The 22,382-nt window shown below is 47.9% G+C and overlaps 1 protein-coding gene and 1 long non-coding RNA gene across 11 annotated transcripts in view; one reads left to right on the forward strand and one right to left on the reverse strand.

The window, feature by feature from the left end:
• PSD3 (pleckstrin and Sec7 domain containing 3) overlaps window positions 1–22,382 on the reverse strand; it is a 610,137-nt gene that overhangs the window by 24,358 nt on the left and 563,397 nt on the right. For all 10 annotated transcript variants that reach the window (XM_044925847.2, XM_025293130.3, XM_044925868.2 and 7 more), the window contains 3 exons: window positions 21,473–21,630; window positions 18,566–18,710; window positions 5,421–5,564 (listed from right to left, as the gene is read on the reverse strand). In XM_044925847.2, the coding sequence (XP_044781782.2) occupies window positions 5,421–5,564; window positions 18,566–18,710; window positions 21,473–21,630 (447 nt within the window). The remainder of the gene's footprint in view (window positions 1–5,420; window positions 5,565–18,565; window positions 18,711–21,472; window positions 21,631–22,382) is intronic.
• Window positions 2,345–4,461, forward strand: LOC112578018. The gene is made up of 3 exons (XR_003102270.3): window positions 2,345–2,483; window positions 3,913–4,063; window positions 4,325–4,461. It is a non-coding gene; the product is annotated as an uncharacterized LOC112578018 (long non-coding RNA).

The following is a 22,382-nucleotide window of genomic DNA, read 5'->3' on the forward strand; positions in this document are numbered from 1 at the left end:
ACTTTCTGCTCCAGGCTGAAATTCAGGAGTGAGCACACGGCTGAATTCCAGCCCACTCAGCAAGAGGCCTTGGTTCTGCCCTTGAGCAGAACAAAGCTGAGCCATCAGGGGCATGGACTTCTCTTCCTGCTGGACTGGAACCTGAGAACACATGTACCTGGAAGTACCCATTTTCTAACCATGAAGAGACAGTTGATTCAAAGCCCATATTCAAAGATCTAAGGCATAAACACATCAAAGTGTCTGCAGCATCTATATAGCAATGGCAAAGTCAACCGCGTTCAGGAGCCAGGCTGGGTATACTGGGGGTGGTGGGAGGACCCTGCTGATCTTCCCTGCTGCTGCTGCTGCTAAGTCACTTCAGTTGTGTCCGACTCTGTGTGACCCCATAGACGGCAGCCCATCAGGCTCCTCCGTCCCTGGGATTCACCAGGCAAGAACACTGGAGTGGGTTGCCATTTCCTTCTCCAGCTGATCTTCCCTAAACGCATTCAAATCTCAGCACCAACAAATCCAGCACTGCGAGGGCCAAAGAAAATGTTCCAACCTTAGGTCTGCTGGCTCGTGAAGTGCCCTGTGCTGCCTGCCAGGTCTCCATGGTGCCACAGTGAACCCGGGAGCTGCTGGGAGCCTGCCCTCAGCACTCGCTCCTCAGTCAGCCTCTGACAGCCCCATTCAAGAAGCCCAGCCCTTCTAATAGGTTTGAACTGCCAGAGTTGCCCTTTCCCTACTCACGTCTAAGAGTTATTAATAACTTATGCCACTGAAAACATCTTAACTGTCACTTGAAGAACATCCTGGAGCAAACAGTATCTTCACTTCAACTGCGAAGAAACAAAAAGCCAAATTTCTGGGGCCAAGTTCAGTGCTAGCGAGGGAATTCCTGTAACAGGGCTGTTCCTTTAAGGGCTGAGGGGCATCGGGCAGAGCCCAGGTTCCGGTGCTTCGAGTGGCTGGCGCTTTCTAAGTTTTTATGTGACAAACACTACCCACCTGTCCTACATCCTGATAAATTTCCAAATGTACCAGAAACACGGAGATTGATTCAACATTTTTAAGTGAAAAGGGAACTGAAGAGAGTAGAAATAAGTCAAAAGGAAGTGGAGCTATTTCTGATATTTATTTTTTGAAAACTGGGAAATGACAGTGAGTTTCTTACATAGACTTGTGATGCCTAACAACTCTGTCAAAGGTGAGCTTAGAGTCCACGTGAACCCTTGTAAGCAATCAGTAGCCACAACTTTGGGGAACCAATTCAATCGAGAACAAAGCAATGCCACCCCCAACCCCCCACTGCATGGGCAGTAAAGAGAGGCACGGACTTGGTTAACTACAGGCATTCTGAGCAGAGTATGCTGCCTTCAGGAATAGTGCGCCGTCTTTTTACAGGCTAAGGCTGAAGTTGATGTAAGTCTCCTTGTTCTTTGCAGACTTTATAGACTTCAAAAATAAACAGGGCTTTGCTGTGGCTCAGTGGTAAAGAATCCACCTGCCAATGCAGGAGACGTGGGTTCTATCCCTGGTCCAGGGAGATCCTACATGCTGAGGAGCAACTAAGCTCACGTGCCCCAACTCCTGAGCCCGTGCTTAGGGCCTGGGAGGCACGACTCCTGAGCCAAGGTGCCACCACTACTGAAGCCCGCATGCCCTAGAGCCCGTGCTTCACGGTGGGAGAAGCCCCTGTAATGAGGCGACCATGCACCGAAACAGGAGAGGAGCCCCAGGTCGCTGCAGCCAGAGAAAAGCCGTGCCTTGCCATGAAGACCCAGGATGCCAAAATCAATAAACAACGTAATTCAGTCAAGTTCAACTCCAAACAAAAACCACCCCTGAACCTTCTTATTTACCAGAGTTTCTCATTATTTACTGTCAGTTAGGGTTAAGAGACTTTCTAAGTGCCGCCAATTTGGCCCACCTGAAGAACTGTTTGTGCTCAGAGCAACCTGGGATACAAACAACTGAAATGCATCCAGTTAGAAACAACCGTGTTACCACCAAGGGCTTAATACTCTAACAGGAGGAAGGTGCTTTTCTTACCAAGGTGTGAAAATTACAAGAGCTGCTCTGAGACCACAGGGAGTCCCTACCACGGGAGCAGGTGAGAGAGCAGGCCTGGCGGGGGCTCCTCCCCAGAGACAGGGACGTCGGTGGGGCTCAAGATGCCCTCCGGTCCCTGACCGTCTGGGGTCACAGGGAACTGCAGACACCGCTGTCTGTTTAACACTTTTGTTTTCAGGGGAGCTACTAAGCTTTCCTCTGACATTGCCTTATTCCATTCATTTTACTCAACAAATACGTATGAGCACTTGGTCCATGTTCTAGAAGCTGAGGAAAGAACAAAGAACAAGTACACAGGAAGGTCCTTGACGTTCAGACACCCTCGCCCCTACCCCGCGGGGATGGTCCGTCGTGCTCAGAACCCCCCACCCGGGGAAGAGGGCAGCTGCGGGGGAAGCCTGGATGCTCTGAGGGTGTCGCTGCAGGTACGTGCACAAGACAAAGCCTGGTGGCTGAAAAGTGGAGAGTTAGTTATTCTAACAGCAGAGTGGACCCCACGAGATACACTACTTCAACTTCCAGTTACTGAAAAGTAATGGTTCACTTAAAAAAAAAGAGACTATTTCACAAAACCCTTTTTAGATAACCTCTAAGAAGTGAGGGGACCATCCGCCTTTCTGGTACACAGGTCAGTGAGGCTCGACAGACACTCCAACACGCCCGACGTGTTACCATATGGGAAGATGTTCACGAGCCAAAGTCCTGGAATGCAACCTTCTGAGCTCCTTGATATGACGATTTGATGAAAGCAAGACGTACCCCCACAAAGGCTGGTCTAAAGCTCATGTCAGGAAATGGAAATGCTGGCTTTGGCTGGGCTACATTTTTGGAAAAGGGGCTCCAAGAGGAGGTTCAAAGCAGGGGGAGCATCTAGCAGGGGCGACCCTTCTTTGGTCCTGTGGCCACCCCGGCCTCCTGGGTGCAGACTCGCAGCCTTGGAGCCAAGGGCTCAGAGCGAGGTGTTGCGGGCTGGCAGCAGGGGCCTGAGGAGCTGGGAAATTAATCAGCACGTGTGAAACTAACAGGCTGGCAGCTGAAAGCCACTCCAGACGTGTGAAGAATTGTGATAGATTTCTGAGGACTCCCATTTCCCAAGAATGAACAGGTGCGGACAAAGATGAGCCGCTTAGTAAATTTGTTTTTTAAAAAGTATTTTTTCAAAAAAAAAAGTATTTTTTCAAGAAGTCTTTGGCTGGGAAGGCTTCCAAAGTTTTAGCTAATAAGCTTTCATTTTTAATAAAAGGAAAATTTTTCTTCATCTGAACAGAGCAAGGACTTGCTTAACCATGAAGAAAACTGGTACAGGGCACCAAATGCCACATTTTAAAACTCCGAAATCTAAGACTTTTAAAAGCTTCCATGAAACCCTGTCCAATTCAATGAGTGAGCACAGGGCAGAGATGTGAAGAGGACCCGAGGCCCCTGCTCTCGAGGGCTCACAGTCTTGGGGGGCAGACGCTGTGGGACTGGCCACAGATGCAAAGACCCTGAAGCCACCCCAACAGGAGCCCCCGAGCAGGACGGGGACTGGCAGGCTGAGAGCAGGCTTTTCACAGGAGGGGTCTGGGGTGCACCCTGAAAGACGAACAGGGCTCTCAGAAATGAAAGGAGGGAAGGGCAGCTGGGGCAGAGCAAAGCATCTGGTGGTCAAAAGGTAAAGGATCTGCCTGCAGCGCAGGAGACGGGTTCAGCCCCTGGGTCCGGAAGACCCCCTGCAGAAGGAAATGGCAACCCACGCCAGTATTCTGGTCTGGAGAATCCCATGGACAGAGGAGCCTGGCGGGCTACAGTTCATGGGGTCTCAAAGAGAAGGACACGACTGAGCAGCTCACTTTTCCTTTTTTCTTTTCACAGTAGATGAACAAAGGTATAACAGCGAGTCTGGAGAGGGCAAAGTAGCAGAAAAATGGCTGATCTCATGGTGGTCGTGGTGGGAAGACCTGTGTTGTGGACAAACGGAAGGAACCCAGATCCTCTCAGATTAAGGACTGGACTTTATTTGAAGGTAAATTGTTGGGGGAGGTGAAGGGGAAAACCAAGGGCAGCTATTGACAGAAGCATGCCTTAGGAAACTGCCAGGAGTGTGCAGGATGGGCTGAAGACAGAAGCGCCTCCGGGTTCAGGAGAGGTGAAAACCTGGGCAGAGGGGGCCGAAAGGCAAGGCTGAGAGAGGGGCAGGAGAGGCAGCGGTGCTGGGTGCTGGTGTCTGAGTAGGTCTGGGGCGGTGGGTCAGGGCGAGGGCGCTCAGATGATGCTGTGTTTCAAGCCCAAGGAAGAAGCATGATTGTAAGATGGGAAAGAAGATGAATAGGAATAGACCAGATCTACAAAGTGAAAGAAGAGCTAAAGACAGATTCAACCCACTCTGCAGAAAAAAATTATGTAAAAATTAAAAGATAACTGTTCTTTATTTTGGACTAAGCCCATGTACTTAAAATCAAGGATCCTTTCAGTGTCTTCAAGTGGCAGCTGATGGGGTAGTCACAGTTAAAACATAACCCTGACACTCACTCGGGAGAAAATGTAGCTGAAGGTGCTACATGCTAAGTCACTTCAGGCATGTCTTTGCCACCCTATGGACTGCAGCCCGCCAGGCTCATCTGTCCATGGGGTTCTCCAGGCAAGAATATTGGAGTGGGTTGCCACGCCCTCCTCCAGGGGATCTCCCCGACTCAGGGATTGAAACTGCCTCTCTTACCTCTCCTGCATGGGCAGGCAGGTTCTTTACCACTAGCGCCCCCTGGGAAGCCCCTTAGCCAAAGGTATCATTCACTGTTCACAGTGCTTTCAACTCGCTTTTAGATTTTCCATCTTTCCAGATTATACGGATCCTCCCCATTCCGTTTAGTGGCCACACGTGCTGGGTACTGGATGTGCCACGACTTGGTTTCCCAGCCTCCGTGTGAAGGGCGGGAGTGGCAGAGGAGAGCTGCCTCTGTTGCCTAGCAGCCAGAGCGCGCACTGAAGATGCGCCAGGGCCTCCCGCAGCTCGTTTCCTCCGCGGTACTTTTTCTGACTCAGACTCTGCTGGAAGAGATGCAGAAATAGAGAAAGCGGCTGCCCACCCCGGCATGTCCATCGACTGTTGTTTTTTTTTTTTTTTTGTCTCACAGCCAGCACATGCTATTCCAACCAGCAGGCGATTTGCTTTTTAAGCATAAAAACTGACAGTTATTCTTTGATGCTTAAATAGAACCATGAACAGGAGGGGCCACCATGACCGAGACCCCGCCCGGTGCTCCGGGAGAGGGACGGTCAAGGTGCGTTGCCCACAGATACAGTAGCTATAAAACCACCTGCCTCCTGGAAACACTGTGAGATAGCTCAGGTGACAGGCATTGTGACATTTAGGTTCAACACACCTCAAACTCCAGATAGTGGTCTTTGAGCTTGTACTCGTCCACCTCCTTGGCCTTAACCTTCTTGTCGGGCGGGTAGGAGCGGTGCTCCGCCAGCTCCGTGGTGATCTGCCTCAGCTTGCTCTCGTGAGATTTCAGCTGCTCCTCCTGCAGGGGAGCATGAAGCCATTGAGCATCCAGAAAACGAAATCAGTAAACAGTTGCAGTTTTAAAAGACCCCTCATGATGAATGACTTTCATTCATCCAACGTGCCTCTGCTGCCATGTTCCACCAGCTTTCTCAGCCAGGGTCCACGTGCACCTTCTGTCCACTGAAAAAGATAGTCACAACCTAAAAGTTGAGAGTTATGTTTCATTCGGTGGGAATTTTTAGGACTCCAAGCCCAGGAGACGGCATCTCAAGGGACCCTGAGAGAACTGCTCCGAGGAGGTGAGGGGAGGAGTCAGGTCATACACAAGTTTTGCAACAAAGGGCAAGTAGTCTTACCGTCAAAAGATTACTGTTAGAGGAAACCAGATATCTCAAGTTAAGGAATTTAGCACTTTTCTAGGTATGGGAAGATGTGAGAGTCTCTGCCCACTGACATTTCTTTCATTGCATCTCAGCTATCCTAGGCCAAGATTCTGTGTTTTTCACATCCTGAGCTAACCCTGGGCTCCCCGTAGGGAGTGGCTGCAGTCTGATGGCTGTTAGATCGCAGCTGTTAGATCTGATGTAGTCTGATGGCTGTTAGATCTCAGGCATTCTTCTCTTTCCCGAGTATCCTTAGGCTCACCTTGGAGGGCTGATGACTGTGACATCCTTGTTTACTGACGGGGCAGGAAATACTTCATTTCTCACTTTGAAAAATGGTACCCAGGGCCAAGGCCAGCCTCCCCAGCCAGGCCCCTGGTCTCCCGAGAGAGACTCCAACAGGAGTGGCATGGAGCACCCGTGCTAAGGGCTGCAGGATCGGACTTCTCCATGCCATGACCTCAGCAGGGCCGTCCTGTCACTATGGGTGAAGGCCTACCCAAATACTTTCCTTTTTGAGACAACCAATGCCTTCAAGAATAATTTTCTGAAGGCTGTTATTCTAAAAACTGTAGTAACCTATGCTTTTCCCTCCCAAATAGTAGAGGTTCTGACGTCCCTCAACTACAAATTTACTGAGGCACATTCACCTTGTTTTCTGGTTGCTATGGGCTGTTATAAATGATGCTACGTCCTTACAGATGTTGCCCAGTGGCTGAGCAAGGTGTCCCTATAGCATGCAGGCACATCTCGCTTTACTGCACTTTGCAGATAATGTGTTTTTTTTTCAAACTGAAGGTTTGTGGAAACCCTGTGTGGAGCAGGTCTACTGATGCCATTTTTCTAACACTGCTCACTTTGGGTCTCTGTACCACATTTGGCATCACTCAAAATATTTCAAACCTGTTCATCATAATTACTTTGTTACAGTGGTCTGAGATCACTGATCCTTGCTGATACCACTACAGCTTCATGGAAGGCTCGGATGATGATGGTTAATACTGAGCAATAAAACATTGCTTCATTAAGGTAGATACATTGTTTTTCTGGACACAATGCTCTTACACACTTAATAGGCTGGGGTATAGTGTAAGCATGACCATTATATGCACTGAGAAACCAAAAAAGTGTGTGACTTGCTTTATTGAGATATTTATTTTATTGCAATGGTCTGAAACCAAATCAACAATGTCTCTGAAATCTGTGGTCACCAAGAGGTGAAGTTTCTGGGTTTTAGAACATGCACATCTTTAAGCTAAGTCACTTCAGTCATGTCCGACTCTGTGCAATCCCATAGACGGCAGCCCACCAGGCTCCGCTGTCCCTGGGATTCTCTAGGCAAGAATACTTGAGTGGGTTGCCATTTCCTTCTCCAATGCATAAAAGAGAAAAGTGAAAGTGAAGTCGCTCAGTCCTGTCTGACTCTTAGCGACCCCATGGACTGCAGCCTACCAGGCTCCTCCATCCATGGATTTTCCAGGCAAGAGTACTGGAGTGGGGTGCCATTGCCTTCTCCGACACATCTTTAATATAATGGTAAACTGTTTTTCAAGTGTTTCCACCAGCTTACACTTCCACAGTAGGCTTGAAGATTCCCATTGTTCTACATTCTTGCCAAAACTTGACATGACATCAAACTTGCAAATTGTTACTAATTTCATGGGTATAAAATGATTTGAATGTACATTTTCCTGATTGCAAGTAAGGACGAACACTTTCATATGTTTACAGGACTTCCTCTTCTGTGATCTGGCTGCTGAAATACTGGACCCATTTTTCTACTGAGTCCAGATTTGTAAAGTATAGTGATTTGTAGTTTATAGCTTATAGTGTATAGTTTGGGTGGTGGTGGTGGTTTAGTTGCTAAGTTGAGTCTGACTCTTTGTGACCCCATGGCTCCGCTGTCCATGGGATTCTCCAGGCAAGAATACTGGTTTGCCATGGGTTGCCATTTCCTACTCTGGGGGATCTTCCCAACCCAGGAATCAAACCCAGTCTCTGGTAATGCAGGCAGATTCTTTACTGACTGAGCTACAAGGGAAGCCAGTGTATAATTTATTCCCAGTCAAATAAATGTCAAAATTCAATGTGCTGTGCTTTATTCCATCTTCACTGACTTCATGAAGAATCAAGGAAATAATCTCAAAATAACAATATTTTAAAATCACCTCATGCCAATGATGCAAAACCTAGATAGAATCACAAGGAAATATCAGTCAAATCCATGTTAAGAGATTTTCTATAAAATAAATGGCTTGTAATCTTTAAAAATGTCAAGATCATTAAAGTCAAGGGAAAGGCAGAAAAGAAAATTAAACTCCTTAAATCTATTTTGACTAATGAAATAAAAATTCCAAGTGGCTCTTATGGGCATAGATAGGAACAGACTGCAAATTACCCCAAGGTTAGAATCCCACAACAGAGGGATTTTCCTGATAAAAACAGATGTAAAAACAGAGAAGCAGAAAGGCAACAGCCCAAGATGCGGCGTGCTTCCAGCCTCACACGGACGGTTATATCTGTAATATCCACAGGGAAGATGGACCAGCAGGAACCTCCCTGTTTTCTTCCCTTTTATCTTTGCCCTCGCAATCTATTAGGGGAGCGGGCAGGCCACTCTCATGGGACAACACTGATGAAAGGGATTTCACAGAAGGCAGAAACGCACCAAAGTTCAATGAAAAGGAACAGACAGCAAATGGCAGGCACCTGCTGAAACGGTTTCATATTAGGAAGTCACAACTTAAATATCGGCAGTAAATAAAGGATGCAGGAAAAACTGCTATCTGTCAACAGATGTACATTGGTAGTACTTTTGATCACACATACAATGAAATTTTATCCAAAAGGCAAGTTTCAAATGATGTCACTTAATATTGAATTTTTTCCTACTTATAGTTTGACTTTGAAGAAAATTTCATATTTTCCTTTAAAATACCAAACTCTAATCTCACGAAGAGACGTCTTAGCTGATGAGGTGATGGGCACAGGTGACCTAGCTGCTCACGACCTCGCAGTGAGTCCAGGGCTGAGGTCGGGCCAAAGCCTCCCCTTCGAGGCTCAGCTGGACAGTTCTGCCGCCAGCCAGGCACAAGTCAGCTCCGCATCCTTTTATATCAAGCACAAGGCTCAGGGAGGGGAGGGAAGCTTGAGGTGGACACAGCTGTCCACCTGCCCACCTACTAGGCGACAGGCACTGTGTGTGTGTGTGTGTGTGTGTGTGCGTACACGCATGTGCGCTCAGTCCTGTCTCTCTGTGACCCCATGGACTGTAGCCCTCCAGGCTCCTCTGTCTACGGGTTTCTCCGGGCGAGAACACTGCAGCGGGTTGCCATGCCCTCCTCCAGGGCATCTCCTGGACTCAGGGATTGAACCTGCAGTGGGTTGCCATGCCCTTCTCCAGGGGATCTCCTGGACTCAGGGATTGAACCTGCATCGCTTGTGACTCCTGCACTGTCCTCAGTGCTTTTTTGCTGTGGAATACACAATCCCAGGAACTCAATAGTGAAAGAGACCCTGGCCTTTGTCACCCCTCTCACCTCTTCCTCTTGGAAGCCGTGGAGAACCAAAAAGATCGAGTCCTTGCTGGAGGCCCCAGGGGTAAAGGCAGAGGAGCAGCAGCCCCATTCTCCCAACTCTGAGCCTCTAGACAACTGTTTAAAACCCAAAGAGCTGCTGAAAACACGAGCTTCAAAACCGTCTGCTCCCTCCTGGATCAGTGCTGACCTCAGCTGTCAAAGCTGTCAGTAAACTCATCCGTCCTCATTTGCCTTCTCTCCCGCGGCTCCCAGACACCCAGGTGTTAACCCAGATCCTTTCTCCAATTCCATTCAAAGCCAGAATCCCCAGATGTCACAGCCCCTTCCACTTCTCTATCTATAGCACTTAAATGTCCATGTGTGTGCGTGCCAAGTCCCTTCAGTTGCGTCCAACTCTTTGTGACCCCACGGACTGTGACCCACCAGGCTCCTCTGTCTATGGAGATTCTCCAGGCAAGAATACTGCAGTGGGTCACCATGCCCTCCTCCAGGGGATCTTCCTGACCCAGGGATCGAACCCGTGTCTCCTATGGGTCCTGCACTGCAGGCGGATTCTCTACCACTGAACCACTGGAGAAGCCTTAAATGTCCACACCACATGCTTATTAACAAAGTATACCCGAACCTCTGTAAATTTTATCTTCCTTACTGACTACAAGCTCTCTGAAGGCAGAGAGAGGTCATTTCCCCTTCTTTCAGCTCCTGGGGGTCTAGTATGGTGCTGGGCGGGGGGAGAGCAAGAGGCATGGTTCTGGCTTGAAGTCACTTAACCAACATCCAGCACCTAGGAGCTGAAGATGAGTCTTTGCTCTTTTTATAATGTCCACACACCTCACAAGCCACCTGACAATTGGTCCCCTTAGGAAACAGGAGCTGAATAAATGGACTTTTTTTTTTTTAAGGGGGAAGGTAGAGAGGGAGACCTCAGACTGTTTGTTTGTGCTGTTTTAAAGCAGACATGATTTAGGAGATAATGGCATTTCTAGGAATCTGCCGGCAATTAACGATTCAAATTGCTAAATGCTGCAGCTTCATCAAACCTGAGCTGCAGGAATTTAGACTAAAGAACACCTGCCTTCAAAGTGGTCCAAAGGGACAATTGCTGAAAGCCCCATCAGAAAGACTTTGTTTCATTGTTTCCCATTTAAGACTCGTTTTAAAGACCTGAAGGAGTGTTTTGCTGAGCTTCAGCATAATAACCTAATTGTCTGATTGAGCACTTGGTATACGTTACATTGTAGTCCTTGTTTTAGTCCTTAAGTTGTATCAGACTTTGCAACCCCATGGACTGTAGCTAGCCAGGCTCCTCTAACCATGGCATTTCCAGGCAAGAATACTGGAATGGGCTGCCATCTCCTACTCCAGGGGATCTTCCTGACCCAGGGATCAAACCTGCATCTCCTGGCAGGAGGATTCTTTACTACTGAGCCACAAAGGAAGTCCACCCATATGTTACATACAGGTCTCTAAGAAATGAATATGAAAGCTGTTCATTCTGAAAAGGTGTGGAACACTGTAGTCCAAGTTCATGCCAAGGAGTCTAGACTGTGTCTTGTTGCTAATAGTGAGCCAGTTTTGGTTACATGACACCGAAGGAATCCTATTTTAGCCAGCACTGTGCAGGATGGATTGAAGAGAAACAAGAGTTGGACAAGAGGGACCTCAACCGGTTCTAGGAACAGGCTGCCAGAGCTCTCCAAAGCGGAGTGTGTGCACCCCCAGGCAAGGTGACCCGCTGGGGAGAAATTTTTTAAATCAGCATTGAGGCATAATTCACACTTTACTATACAAAGCTCCCATGTGAAATGTACAATTTAGAGCTCTTAAATATATTTCCAGGGCTGTGAAACCATTGCATTTAATTTTATGACATTTTAGTTCCCCTAAAAGGAACCTTTTGGAATGGAATCACATGATACGCTCTTTTGTGGCTGGCTTTTCACATAGCACGGTTCCCAAGGCTCGTCCACACTGGGCTGTCAGCGCTGCATTCTTTAACGGCTGAATCAAGCCCGTGTGTGGCTAGGTAACATCTCATTCATCCAAGCAGCAGCCGGCGCCCGTGTCCACCTTAGGCTGTTATGAACCATACTGCTGTGAACAGCTGTGTAAGTTTCTATGTGAGTGCATGTTTGCATTCTACTGAAACTGCTGTTAAACACGTCTATATTTAATCATTTGGTAAACCACCAAAGTGTTTACATTCCCAGCAGCAATATGTGAGAGTTGCAATTTCTCCATAACCTCACCACTACATTACTTTTCATAAAAAATTAAAAAATGTATAGCCATCCTAATGGTATCTTGTGATTCTGATTTGTATTCCCCTAATGACTAATGACGTTCAGCATTTCTTATGTTATAATGATAGTAGGACATGTAAGACATTTTATTAAAAAGATTCAATACATATATTGAAGGATACCTACTCAAATATTTAGTACTGACAAGGCAAAGGATCCAAAAAATCAGGACACCAGAGGTCAAGGTGACCAGAGTCTGGCTGAGGGACATGGGTATGGTAGAAAGATGTTTAGGAAGAAGGAGTGGCTGGACTGAGCGTGTGACCCTGAGCGGGTGGGCAGGTGGGGCTCTGGCCAGCGAGGGACACGCCCAGAAAAGGACGCCATCGTCGGGAGTCTCCGCTCCTCATGACTGCCATGCAGGAGGTCACCGAGAGGGCGGACGGGTCAGCCGGTGACCCTGGAGCTGGTGCTGGGCCATCGGAGGCTCCTCACCCAGCCCCCGACCTTGGGACGTGCCTTCTTGCCTTCCCCACGCTAGGAGCTGCCCCAGGTTGCGGCCTTGAGACAGCAGGTGCTGCGGGGACCATCTGGACGAACAACGGACGCAGTCAAGGCTGCTCATAAACCTCAAGGTCCTGGAGGCAGCTGCAGGGTCGGCTTGTCTCTCGGCTACTCCAGACTTGTTGGTAAGCTCCCGTGCGCATTAAACCCGCCCCGAGCAGCCCGCAGTGGCTGCCCCTGTCTCTGGCCTCCCCTGGCCATCCTCATGCGGGGCCAGTCTGTGAACCAACGCCACCCCCTCTCCCGGGCCTCGGCACGGCTGCCCCGCGGTCAAACCATGGGATGGATAACACGAGGCTGGAAGCAAACACAGCACTCTCCTGTCTGTGATCCGTGCTAACGCAAGGCCTGGCCCTCCACAGGGAGCACGCGGTGGGCATCCAGAGTCAGCCTCTAAAGGGACCATGGCTGGGAGTCAAAGAGGGAAACAGGACAAGGCAGTGGGGGAGACCACCCCTGCAGGAGGCATGGTCTCCAGGGGACGCACGGGAGGGAGGCAGGTGTATTTCAGGGCAGGGTCTCTGATCTGCAGGGCAGGTGGCTGGACACAGGGTGGGTCTTAGAAACACACACATTCCTGGGGACCCTGGCTGAGACCTGATGGATGGAGGAGTGGGTGGAGATGAGAAAGATGCATTTTAGGTAAGTCCCCTGGTAAATTTTGTGCGTTAATGTTTGAAAATGACTACCTGATGAGTAGAAAAGGAGGCCTGAAAGATCCTACAGACGGCCAGCCACGAAGTCCTAAGTCTGGAGTGCTACATGGAAGGAGAAGCAAAACTTAAAAGATTTTCACACCAGTCTCTCCACCTGCGACAGGAAGAGAAATGTGCTCTGGCAACACGGCCGCAAAAGCAACTACAAGAAGGCGACTCCTCCCACACAGCAGAGCTGCTCGCAGAGAACCCTGCCGCACTGACAGTCATCGATTTCAGGGACGGTGGCTAATGTGCTTTGGAGAGGAGACAAGAATAAAATTAAAGAGAAGCTTGCAAATGACAGGGTGATGAACAGTGTCTTTAAAAGCACCAAACAATCTTCTAATTGAATATTTCGTTTTTTCCTAATACTGGTTAACTTTTTTTTTCTCACCCTGGTAATATGTCTATTTTGTAGACTGAAATTACCCAAGTGGTCCGGCATGCCGGGGAGGGGCAGCAGGCTGTGGAGGAGGGAAAGACGGCCAGGCCGGAGCGGTGGCTGCAGACGGTGGGGGCCGTGGCCCTGAGTGGCGCCAGGCAGTGCCCGGAGACAGTCCTGGTTGTCACAAAGCGGGGTGATATTGGCACTGAGTGGGCAGAGGCTGCGAACACTGCTCAGCACCCTACGACCCACAACGCAGCACTCAGGGCCCAGGTCGGCAGGGCTGAGGCCGAGAACCTGCCCGGCGTGAAGGGGGAGCCTCGCCCTGAAGGCGGGGAGGCCTGCGGGGGCATCCAGACATGCCTCCCGGGTTCGAGGAGGGTGACTGTGACTCAGCAAAGCGGAAGGTGCCCAGACACCTGGAGCAGACGGTCTGCACACCAGCACCCCCCCTTCTCTAACCTGCTCTTGATCACGAGCTGGCTTCCACATATTTGCTTCTAATTTTCCGATTACTCTCAAGGGCAAGGCACATTTTCCATAGGTGGTAAACAAACATGATGACCTGAGCAAAAAATGTAAAGAGCTAGTGATAGAAAGAATCTTAAAAAACAGTCTAGACAATCTCCTCATTTTCCAGAAGGAAAACTGAGGCCCACAAAGTCTCAGTGACTCACCTGTCTGGGGGTGGGGGGTGGGGGCGGCATCATTGTATTCTTTTTTTTTTTAACAAAGACATTAAATTCCTGAAAGGGTTTGGTCATCTTATGTGACACAGAGGATGCTTCTTGCTGGTCACTACTTGCTTGTTTAAAATTGTGAACTCACCATTTTGATCACATTACATATGTATTTTTTACACTTCTGTGTTCAAAATGAGGAAAAATATAAAAAATGTTACGCATTTCATTTTAAATTCCAATGTAGGGCATTTGTTTAAAATAAGAGACTGCCATGACAAAGGTGGTGGGGTCTTGTGGTAAAAATACACAAATGAATAAACACACTCATTTTCACATATAAGTGACTAACCAATGAATGTACACATATAGTCACTGTAGTCTTGTCTGATCCTCTGCGACCCCATGGACTGTAGCCCACCAGGCTCCTCTGTCCATGGGATTCTCCAGGCAAGAATACTGGAGTGGGCTGCCATGCCTTCCTCCAGGGAATCTTCCTGACCCAGGGAATGAATCCGCAGCTCTTGTGTCTCCTGCACTGGCAGGTGGATTCTTTACTGCTAGAGCCACCTGGGAAACCCTACCAATGTACAGCCCATACACAATTAGGACAGAAGCACACTTTCCCCTGGTGGCTCACAGGGTGAAGAATCCACCTGCAATGTGGGGGACCTAGGTTGGATCTCTGGGTTGGGAAGATCCCCTGGAGAAGGGAACAGGTACCCACTCCAGTATTCTTGCCTGGAGAATCTCCATGGATAGAGGAGCCTGGAGGGCTACAGTCCATGGGGTCGCAAAAAGTCAGACATGACTGAGCGACTTTCAATCACTCACTCACATTTTCCAAGTAGAAAATAAATAGAAATGTAGGTTCCACAGTGAGTAAAGAGCAAGGAAAAGCTCACATGTTGCTCTAAAGTTACTAATGTTCCTCTTTAACCTCAGATCACCTTTTACCCCAGATCTTTTACAGGAGTAATGGCGAGAAAGACCAATCTATTGAAAAATACCAACTGGAAAACTCCTAGTGAAATTAATAAAATAAAACTCAAGCTTTGAAAGTATTTTTGCCTCAAGTTGTTCAACTGTTTTTCTCTCCTCTAACCTTGTGTAATATAATAATATAAAGAAAACTGAGCACCAAAGAATCGATGCTTTTGAACTCTGGTGTTGCAAGACTCTTGAGAATCCCTTGGACTGCAAGGAGATCCAACCACTCAATTCTAAAGGATATCAGTCCTGAATATTCATTGGAAGGACTGATGCTGAAGCTGAAACTCCAATACTTTGGCCACGTGATATGAAGAACTAACTCATTTGAAAAGACCCTGATGCTGGGAAAGATTGAAGGTGGGAAGAGAAGGGGATAACAGAGGATGAGATGGTTGGATGGCATCACCCACTCAACAGACATGAGTTTGAGTAAACTCCAGGAGTTGGTGATGGACAGGGAGGCCTGGTATGCTGCAGTCCATGGGGTCGCAAAGAGTCAGACACTAAGAGGCTGAACTGAACTGAACCTTGTATAATATGGCTTACTGTCTATGTTAAGTACCCAAAATTAAAGTGGGGATGCACTTGGTTTGAAAGCTCGTATTTTAGCTGGGTGGATGAAGAAGTCTGGCCAATAAGCAGTAAAGCCTTCCTTTTCTCTTAGGATATTTATTATCCTTGAAAGTTAAATGCCATTTTGCCTTGTAAAGTGGTCCTTCCTATTCCTAACAGTTTTTTTGGTAGTTAGTCCATGAACTAGAGCTTACATGGGGAGCATCAACCAAACCATGTCAATAATAACGATAAACTTACAGAAATGAAAGAATGTCTCCTGAAACCACGTCTCCTCTGCTCTCTGCACCAGCCTGTCTCTACGCACTTGGGCAGGACCCCATACGTCCCTCCTCCACGTCCTCACTGCCTTCATCCCCCCGAGGGCGCCCACCGTGGCCGCTCCAGCAGGCGACCCTGATGCTGCTCTCGCCGCAGGGGCCAGTCGCCTCCTGCCACTTGACCTGAGATCTTTTTTGTCCTGTTTGTACCTGATCTTCTCCCCCTTTTCTTTGCCTAACATTTTCCCTGTGTTTTTCTTGACTAACTTAAAAACTATTATTCCTCAAGTGTCTGTTCGGCTCTGCTTCTGAGCACTCCTTGCAACATCTGGAGGTAAAAAGAGAGAAAGGACACAGCAAAGGACTCTGGAAAGAAGCATCAAGAGGGAAACAGGAGATAAGGGGGAACCCAAAGCCAGAGGGGACACCACAGTGCCCAGAGCCCACGCCTAAGGACAGCCCTATTCCTCACTTCATGGAGCTAACGGGACCATCAGGAGGTCCCAAACCCTCCTACTCCATCCATCTCCTCCTTCACTAACTCATTTTTCCTCTTTCTATTGTAAATGCCTTTTTCTTATATTAGTTTCCACCTCTGATACTTTCTTCCTGTTGTAAAAAGAAAAAAATTCGAAGCACTGATTTGATCACATTAATTCCCTACTTACACTACTTTCCTAAGGATGCTGGGGATGGTGAGGCATCCCAAATCCTCCTCGTGACCTTTCATCATTTGGCCTTTGCCTGGCACCAGCTGCAGAGGCTTCCCTCGCGGCTCAGCAGGTAAAAGAGTCTGCGTGCAGTGCAGGAGACGCAAGGGGTGGGGGTTTATACAGAGTGAAGGAAGTCAGAAAGAAAAACACCAATACAGTATTCTAACACATATATATGGAATTTAGAAAGATGGTAACCATGATCCTATATGCGAGACAGCAAAAGACACAGATGTAAAGAACAGACTTTGGACTCTGTGGGAAAAGGGAAGGGTGAGATGATTTGAGAGAATAGCATTGAAACATGTATATTACCATATGTGAAACAGATCGCCAGTCCAGGTTCGATGCATGAGACAGGGCGCTCAGAGCTGGTGCACTGGGATGACTCTGAGGGATGGGGTGGGGAGGGAGGTGAAAGGGGGTTCAGGATGGGGAACACATGGACACCCGTGGCTGATTCATGTGAATGTGTGGCAAAACCCACTACAATACTGTAATTAGCCTCCAATTAAAATTAAAAAATTAATTAAAAAAAAAAAGGCGGGGGTTTGATCCCTGGGTCGGGAAGATCCCCTGGAGGAGGGTGTGGCAACCCACTCCAGTATTCCTGCCTGGAGAATCCCATGGACAGAGGAGCCTGGCGGGATACAGTCCATGGGGTTGGAGAGTCAGACACACAACTGAAGCACCTTAGCCCGCGCGCGCACACACACACACACACACACACACACACAAACACACAGCTCCACAGAGCAATGTTTCCCCCTTTCACGACACGGGGTGCTCGAGTCGCACCTGCTGACGCAGTGCGGCTCCCACGTCTGCGCTGCCCCCTCTCCCTCCTGGCCTCACTCTGCTGGGCGGCCCCCTTTCCCACACCCCTCCTGCCGCCCATCCTGTGACTGTCTCCCTCACCCCCAAGGCCAGGCCCTGTCTGGAGCCCGCAAGGTCCTCTGGACTTATCCTACATGTACCTCTGATCAAACTGTTGCAATTACTTGCTTGTTTGTATCTGCCAACTGGATCCCAGAGACTGCCTGGGTTTCACTTGCCTTTCTATTTCCAGCCAAAAATAGTCTCTGAGGTACAACAGGCACATGATAACGCTCTTATTAATAAATGTTCTGTTGATAACTATGATGTCAGGTGTGTGGAGGAGCTAGTTAATATCAAGACCTGGTTGATCACAGCCAGATGCAACTCTTTCTATTATTGCATTGATAAGAAATTCACAAAGACGTCAAAGTAGCTTCCAAAATCCTTAACAAGTCGGTGGAAATAGTGGCCCTGCAGACAGGTTTAAAACTGGTAGACATGGCTTGTATGCAGTGTCCTTAGAACAGAGTTGTAAGCAGGAAAGGAGCGCCATAAAATGTGACCTTCAGAAACATTGACCTGATAAAAGGAGAGCAGCTCAAGTGAACACCTCCGAAGAGAGTTCTCGTGTGCTCTGTTTGCATTCTCTGGGAAAACAACCAGGGTCCACTCAGATCCTCCCAAGGGTGGGGAAGGCCCTGCCTTGCTGCACTGTGAGCAGTGGGTCCCTGGGAATGCTTCCAGCATCACACACAGTCTGGGATTTGGGAAAAGCTCAGTAAAACGAAAAGTTAAATCAATGAGTGAATAAAAAGCTGGTTTCCAAGGCAGGACATCTACCCTTAGCCAGGAGTTTAAAAAATATGAACTGCTGGGAAAAACAAAACAAAAAACAAAAATAAAAGTGAGGCTGGTATAACTGAGTAGTAAACCAACTTTAGAAACAAATTCAAAGTGTGCGTCCACCCCGTCTCGAGTCCGCCGTGTCTGCTTCCCACGCGAAGTGTAGAGGCCCCGGGCACACTGCGTCTGCCCCCTTGACAACAAGGCCCTCCAGGTTGAGGTCTCATCCTTGCCCCCAGAATATGGGGCATTATTGAAATACAAATAGTAAGACCACTTTACAAAGTGTGAAATGACAAGATGTAAAGATCAAAATGCCTTTACCTGAGACAATTTTGTCGTGGTGGCAGGCAGCAGCGGGCGACTAAACTTCTTCTGAGACCCAATGGCTGCTGGAAACGGCGGTGCCGAAAACACAGCCGCGACACAGTTAATCTTGCTTATCCATCCCTGCATTTCCTCCGGGCTCCTAGGAGACACAGGCATATTTATGTCAGGGTATTTCCACACCTGCATGCACAGCATCCTGCCCGTTTCTCAGCACTGATCTAAAATGACATATAAAATCATTCACTCTTCTTGGGACGAATTAATCCCTGGCAAAACTTCACTGGAGAGGAACATTTTCAACAGCATTCACCATGGTAACAAAAGGCCCTGGAACCCATGATCATCAAGGAGTAAGACTGTGACTACCGCCCGAGGATACAGACGAAACAAAGCAAAATCACTCCATAGAAAGTATTCATTAAACCCTCTACTTTCTAGTTATGCTGATACTAGGCTAGTCAGAAATTAATTTAAAAATAAACTCATCTCTTCTAATCACATAATTTGATTTTAAAATGCAACTGAGTGATAAACTGATAGAGGGAATATAAAGAGGTATATACACCCACTTTGGAAAGTAATTTGGACAGTTTTTTAACAAAATTAACTATAAATTTATCAGCAATTCTATTCCTAGGTATATATTTACTCAAGGGAAATAAAAACATATAGGCACTAAGAGATTTGTATGTGCATATTCACAGGAGCATTATTTATAAGTGTCAAAAAGGAGAAACACTCTAAATGTCCATCAACTGGTGAAGGAATGGACAGAGTGAAGTCTGTATCCTTACAGAGCATCACCACCCAGCAGCAGAGGCATGGAGAGCTGAGACAGGCCTCAGTCTGGACGACCCCATACCTTTACGCGGAGCAACAGAAAAGCCCACATACTCTACGCCTGCGGGTATATGGAAACTCCAGAAAAGGGCATACAAAGAGGAGACCAGTGGTGTCCGGGCTAGGGGTAAGAACGGCACAGGGGCTCAGTCTCTGTAGGGTGATGGAAGTGTTCTACAGCTGGACAGGGTTGCACGATTCTGCAAATTTACTAAACGTCACTGTGAACTTAGAAGTATGTGAGGTGCACCTTGATAGGACAAAAAAATCCACCTGAGAGGATGTGGAAATCTCCTGAGGTCCGTGTCACACTGTGAACTTGTACGCCATGTTGGCAGAGTCCGGCACTGACAGTGCTTGTGAACTCGTAGAGGACTGGAAGGACCAGACCCGAACTAGGCGAGACACCCGCCGGCTATGCAGTCAGTACAAGGATGGACAAAAAGTCAGCCCATCTAAAAATCCCTTTCTGCACGATTCCCCTGAAAGCGATCACGCTGAGCGGACAGCACACCAGGGGTCTCCCTCACCGTGCCCCACGCCTCTCTTTCACTGGACTCAATTCTGCATCAGTTATATTTGGAGTAATCAGATCTCCTGAGTTATCATATCCGGCACTTTTAGACGTTTAAAAACAATAATGCTGGGGAACAGAATAATTTGAAGCACTTTTATGACTAATAGCCGTAATTATGCATCTGGCTGTGGTTCCCTTGGGTGTTAACTGTCTTACTCCCACACTAAAAATATCCTGTGTAACTTGGGTTTCCTTACAACTTCCTCCTCACCGGATGTCAGCAGTTTTACACCTTTGCAAGCTCAGCATCCACAGATCACCAGAGAACCTGTTCTTGTTCTCATTCCCCTTTCTCGTCTTCCACTGTTTTCATCAACAAGCACGCAGACACCCATATTTACTATCTCGACGTCAAATGTCACGCCAGTGCCAAATGCGGCCACCTGGCGGGGCTGGGTTGAGAGTGGTTCTGAAGTCAAGCTCAGGCTGTAAAAGGCACACCGTGAATAATTAACAGTGCCTGCCATGGACACCGATGCGACATGTGCGACTAGACTGCCTGTTCTAGAGGCTCAGTTCCAAAAATCCCAAGTTTCTCACTTCATAAATCCAGAATTCTCCACATGGAGTGTTCCATCCCTCATCTGAAGGCTGTCACGGACTCCTTATTACATAGGCAATCCACCCTGCTTCCGTGCCCACAGTATGATTTTATCTTTTCCTTCTAGTTTAATCACAGACTCATAGAGCTCAGAAGGAGAGAGGAGAGAGAGAAGGAAGTGAAATCCACACTTCCTGCACAGCCTCTGTGTGCCAGGCACTGTGTCGAGGCTCTTTGCACACCTGATCTCCTTTGCTTCTCACCAGAACCCTGTGACACGTGCGCTAGGGACAAGCTGAGGTTCACAGAGGTTAAACTGTGGCCACGACAAAGACTCAGGCAACGGTCGGTCATCTGAGTCCCCGTCTGCTGCACTCACTGCATGACAGGACTTGCACTAAAGCCCTGGTTTCCTTTATGAGGATGTTACATCCAGAGCTGGTCAGGGGCTGACAGGGGGTCACAGGGCGACTCCAAGGAAACGGAAAGCGTGCCCCAGGGTTGCCTTTAGTCTAGTTTCCTTAGATCATTGTCTCTCTATTGTAGCTGGTTAATGACTGACTTGGCAAGTGTGCCCTGTAGATCCCGACTCTCTTTCTTGGTGTAAAGTGGTGCTCTGCTAACTGCTAAGTCACTTCAGTTGTGTCCGACTCTGTGCAACCCCATAGATGGCAGCCCACCAGGCTGCCCCATCCCTGGGATTCTCCAGGCAAGAACACTGGAGTGGGTTGCCATTTCCTTCTCCAGTGCATGAAAGTGAAAAGTGAAAGTGAAGTCGCTCAGTAGTGTCCGACTCTTAGCGACCCCATGGACTGCAGCCCACCTGGCTCCTCCATCCATGGGATTTTCCAGGCAAGAGCACTGGAGTGGGGTGCCATTGCCTTCTCCGAAAATGGTGCTCTGCAAACTAAAAATCCAAAGCAAACCAACCAATGAAACCTACTGGGCTTGAAAAAGCAAGACCCTCCAATCAGCTGTCTTCAGCTTGAGCACGTTGGGCTTCTTCTCGTAGTCGGTGGCCTGGGACGCCAGTGCGTGGTGAACGCTCACGGCGTTTTTCAGGTCCTCCTCCGACAGGGCCTTCTCTGGCTTATATTCGTCCTGTAGGCAGATATGAAGAAAGCAAAGACATGTTCAGACTTCATTTTCTCTTCTCTTCTCTTTTTAAAACCTATTAACTTCAAGAAAAAGTTTGGAAAATCCATGAAGGTGCATGAAAAAACTGAAGTGAATGGCGGGTAAAACAACTCCATGCTACTTTATAAATGTCACTAAACATCCTTTTCTTTGAAAAGTATTCTCAGAATGAGAAAATACACATTTATCAAAGGCACACTTTTGCAAAAGCTGATATATAATAATTAAAGAGCTGCTGCTGCTGCTGCTGCTAAGTCGCTTCAGTTGTGGCCGACTCTGTGCAACCCCATAGACGGCAGCCCACCAGGCTCCCCCGTCCCTGGGATTCTCCGGGCAAGAACACTGGAGTGGGTAATTAAAGAGCTAAGGAAGGTCAAAGATGAAACAGCTACCATACACGTTTTATGGTGGTTTGAAATGAAGCAAGGTCTCATAGGACGATTTGGTTTCAGAAACAAATGGACACCCATCAGCAGAAGTGAACTGACGGTGAAAACCAGGCCACTGTGTCTGCTCTAAAGACTCCACATTTTCCTGCTACTTTCTTTTGAGGCTAATAATATGAAGAAAAAGATGAACAGTAAAATGAAATAATTTCTCCAGCTGTACTTGAAAGAAAAGAGGAAAAATCAGCTTAATCTTAAGTCAGGAGAAAGATTAGCTCTATTATCATAAATTTGAAAAATGAGCAAAATTATATTAAAAAGGAGGGTATC

Source organism: Bubalus bubalis, chromosome 1 (assembly GCF_019923935.1).
Source record: "Bubalus bubalis isolate 160015118507 breed Murrah chromosome 1, NDDB_SH_1, whole genome shotgun sequence".
NCBI classification, from domain to species: domain Eukaryota; kingdom Metazoa; phylum Chordata; class Mammalia; order Artiodactyla; family Bovidae; genus Bubalus; species Bubalus bubalis.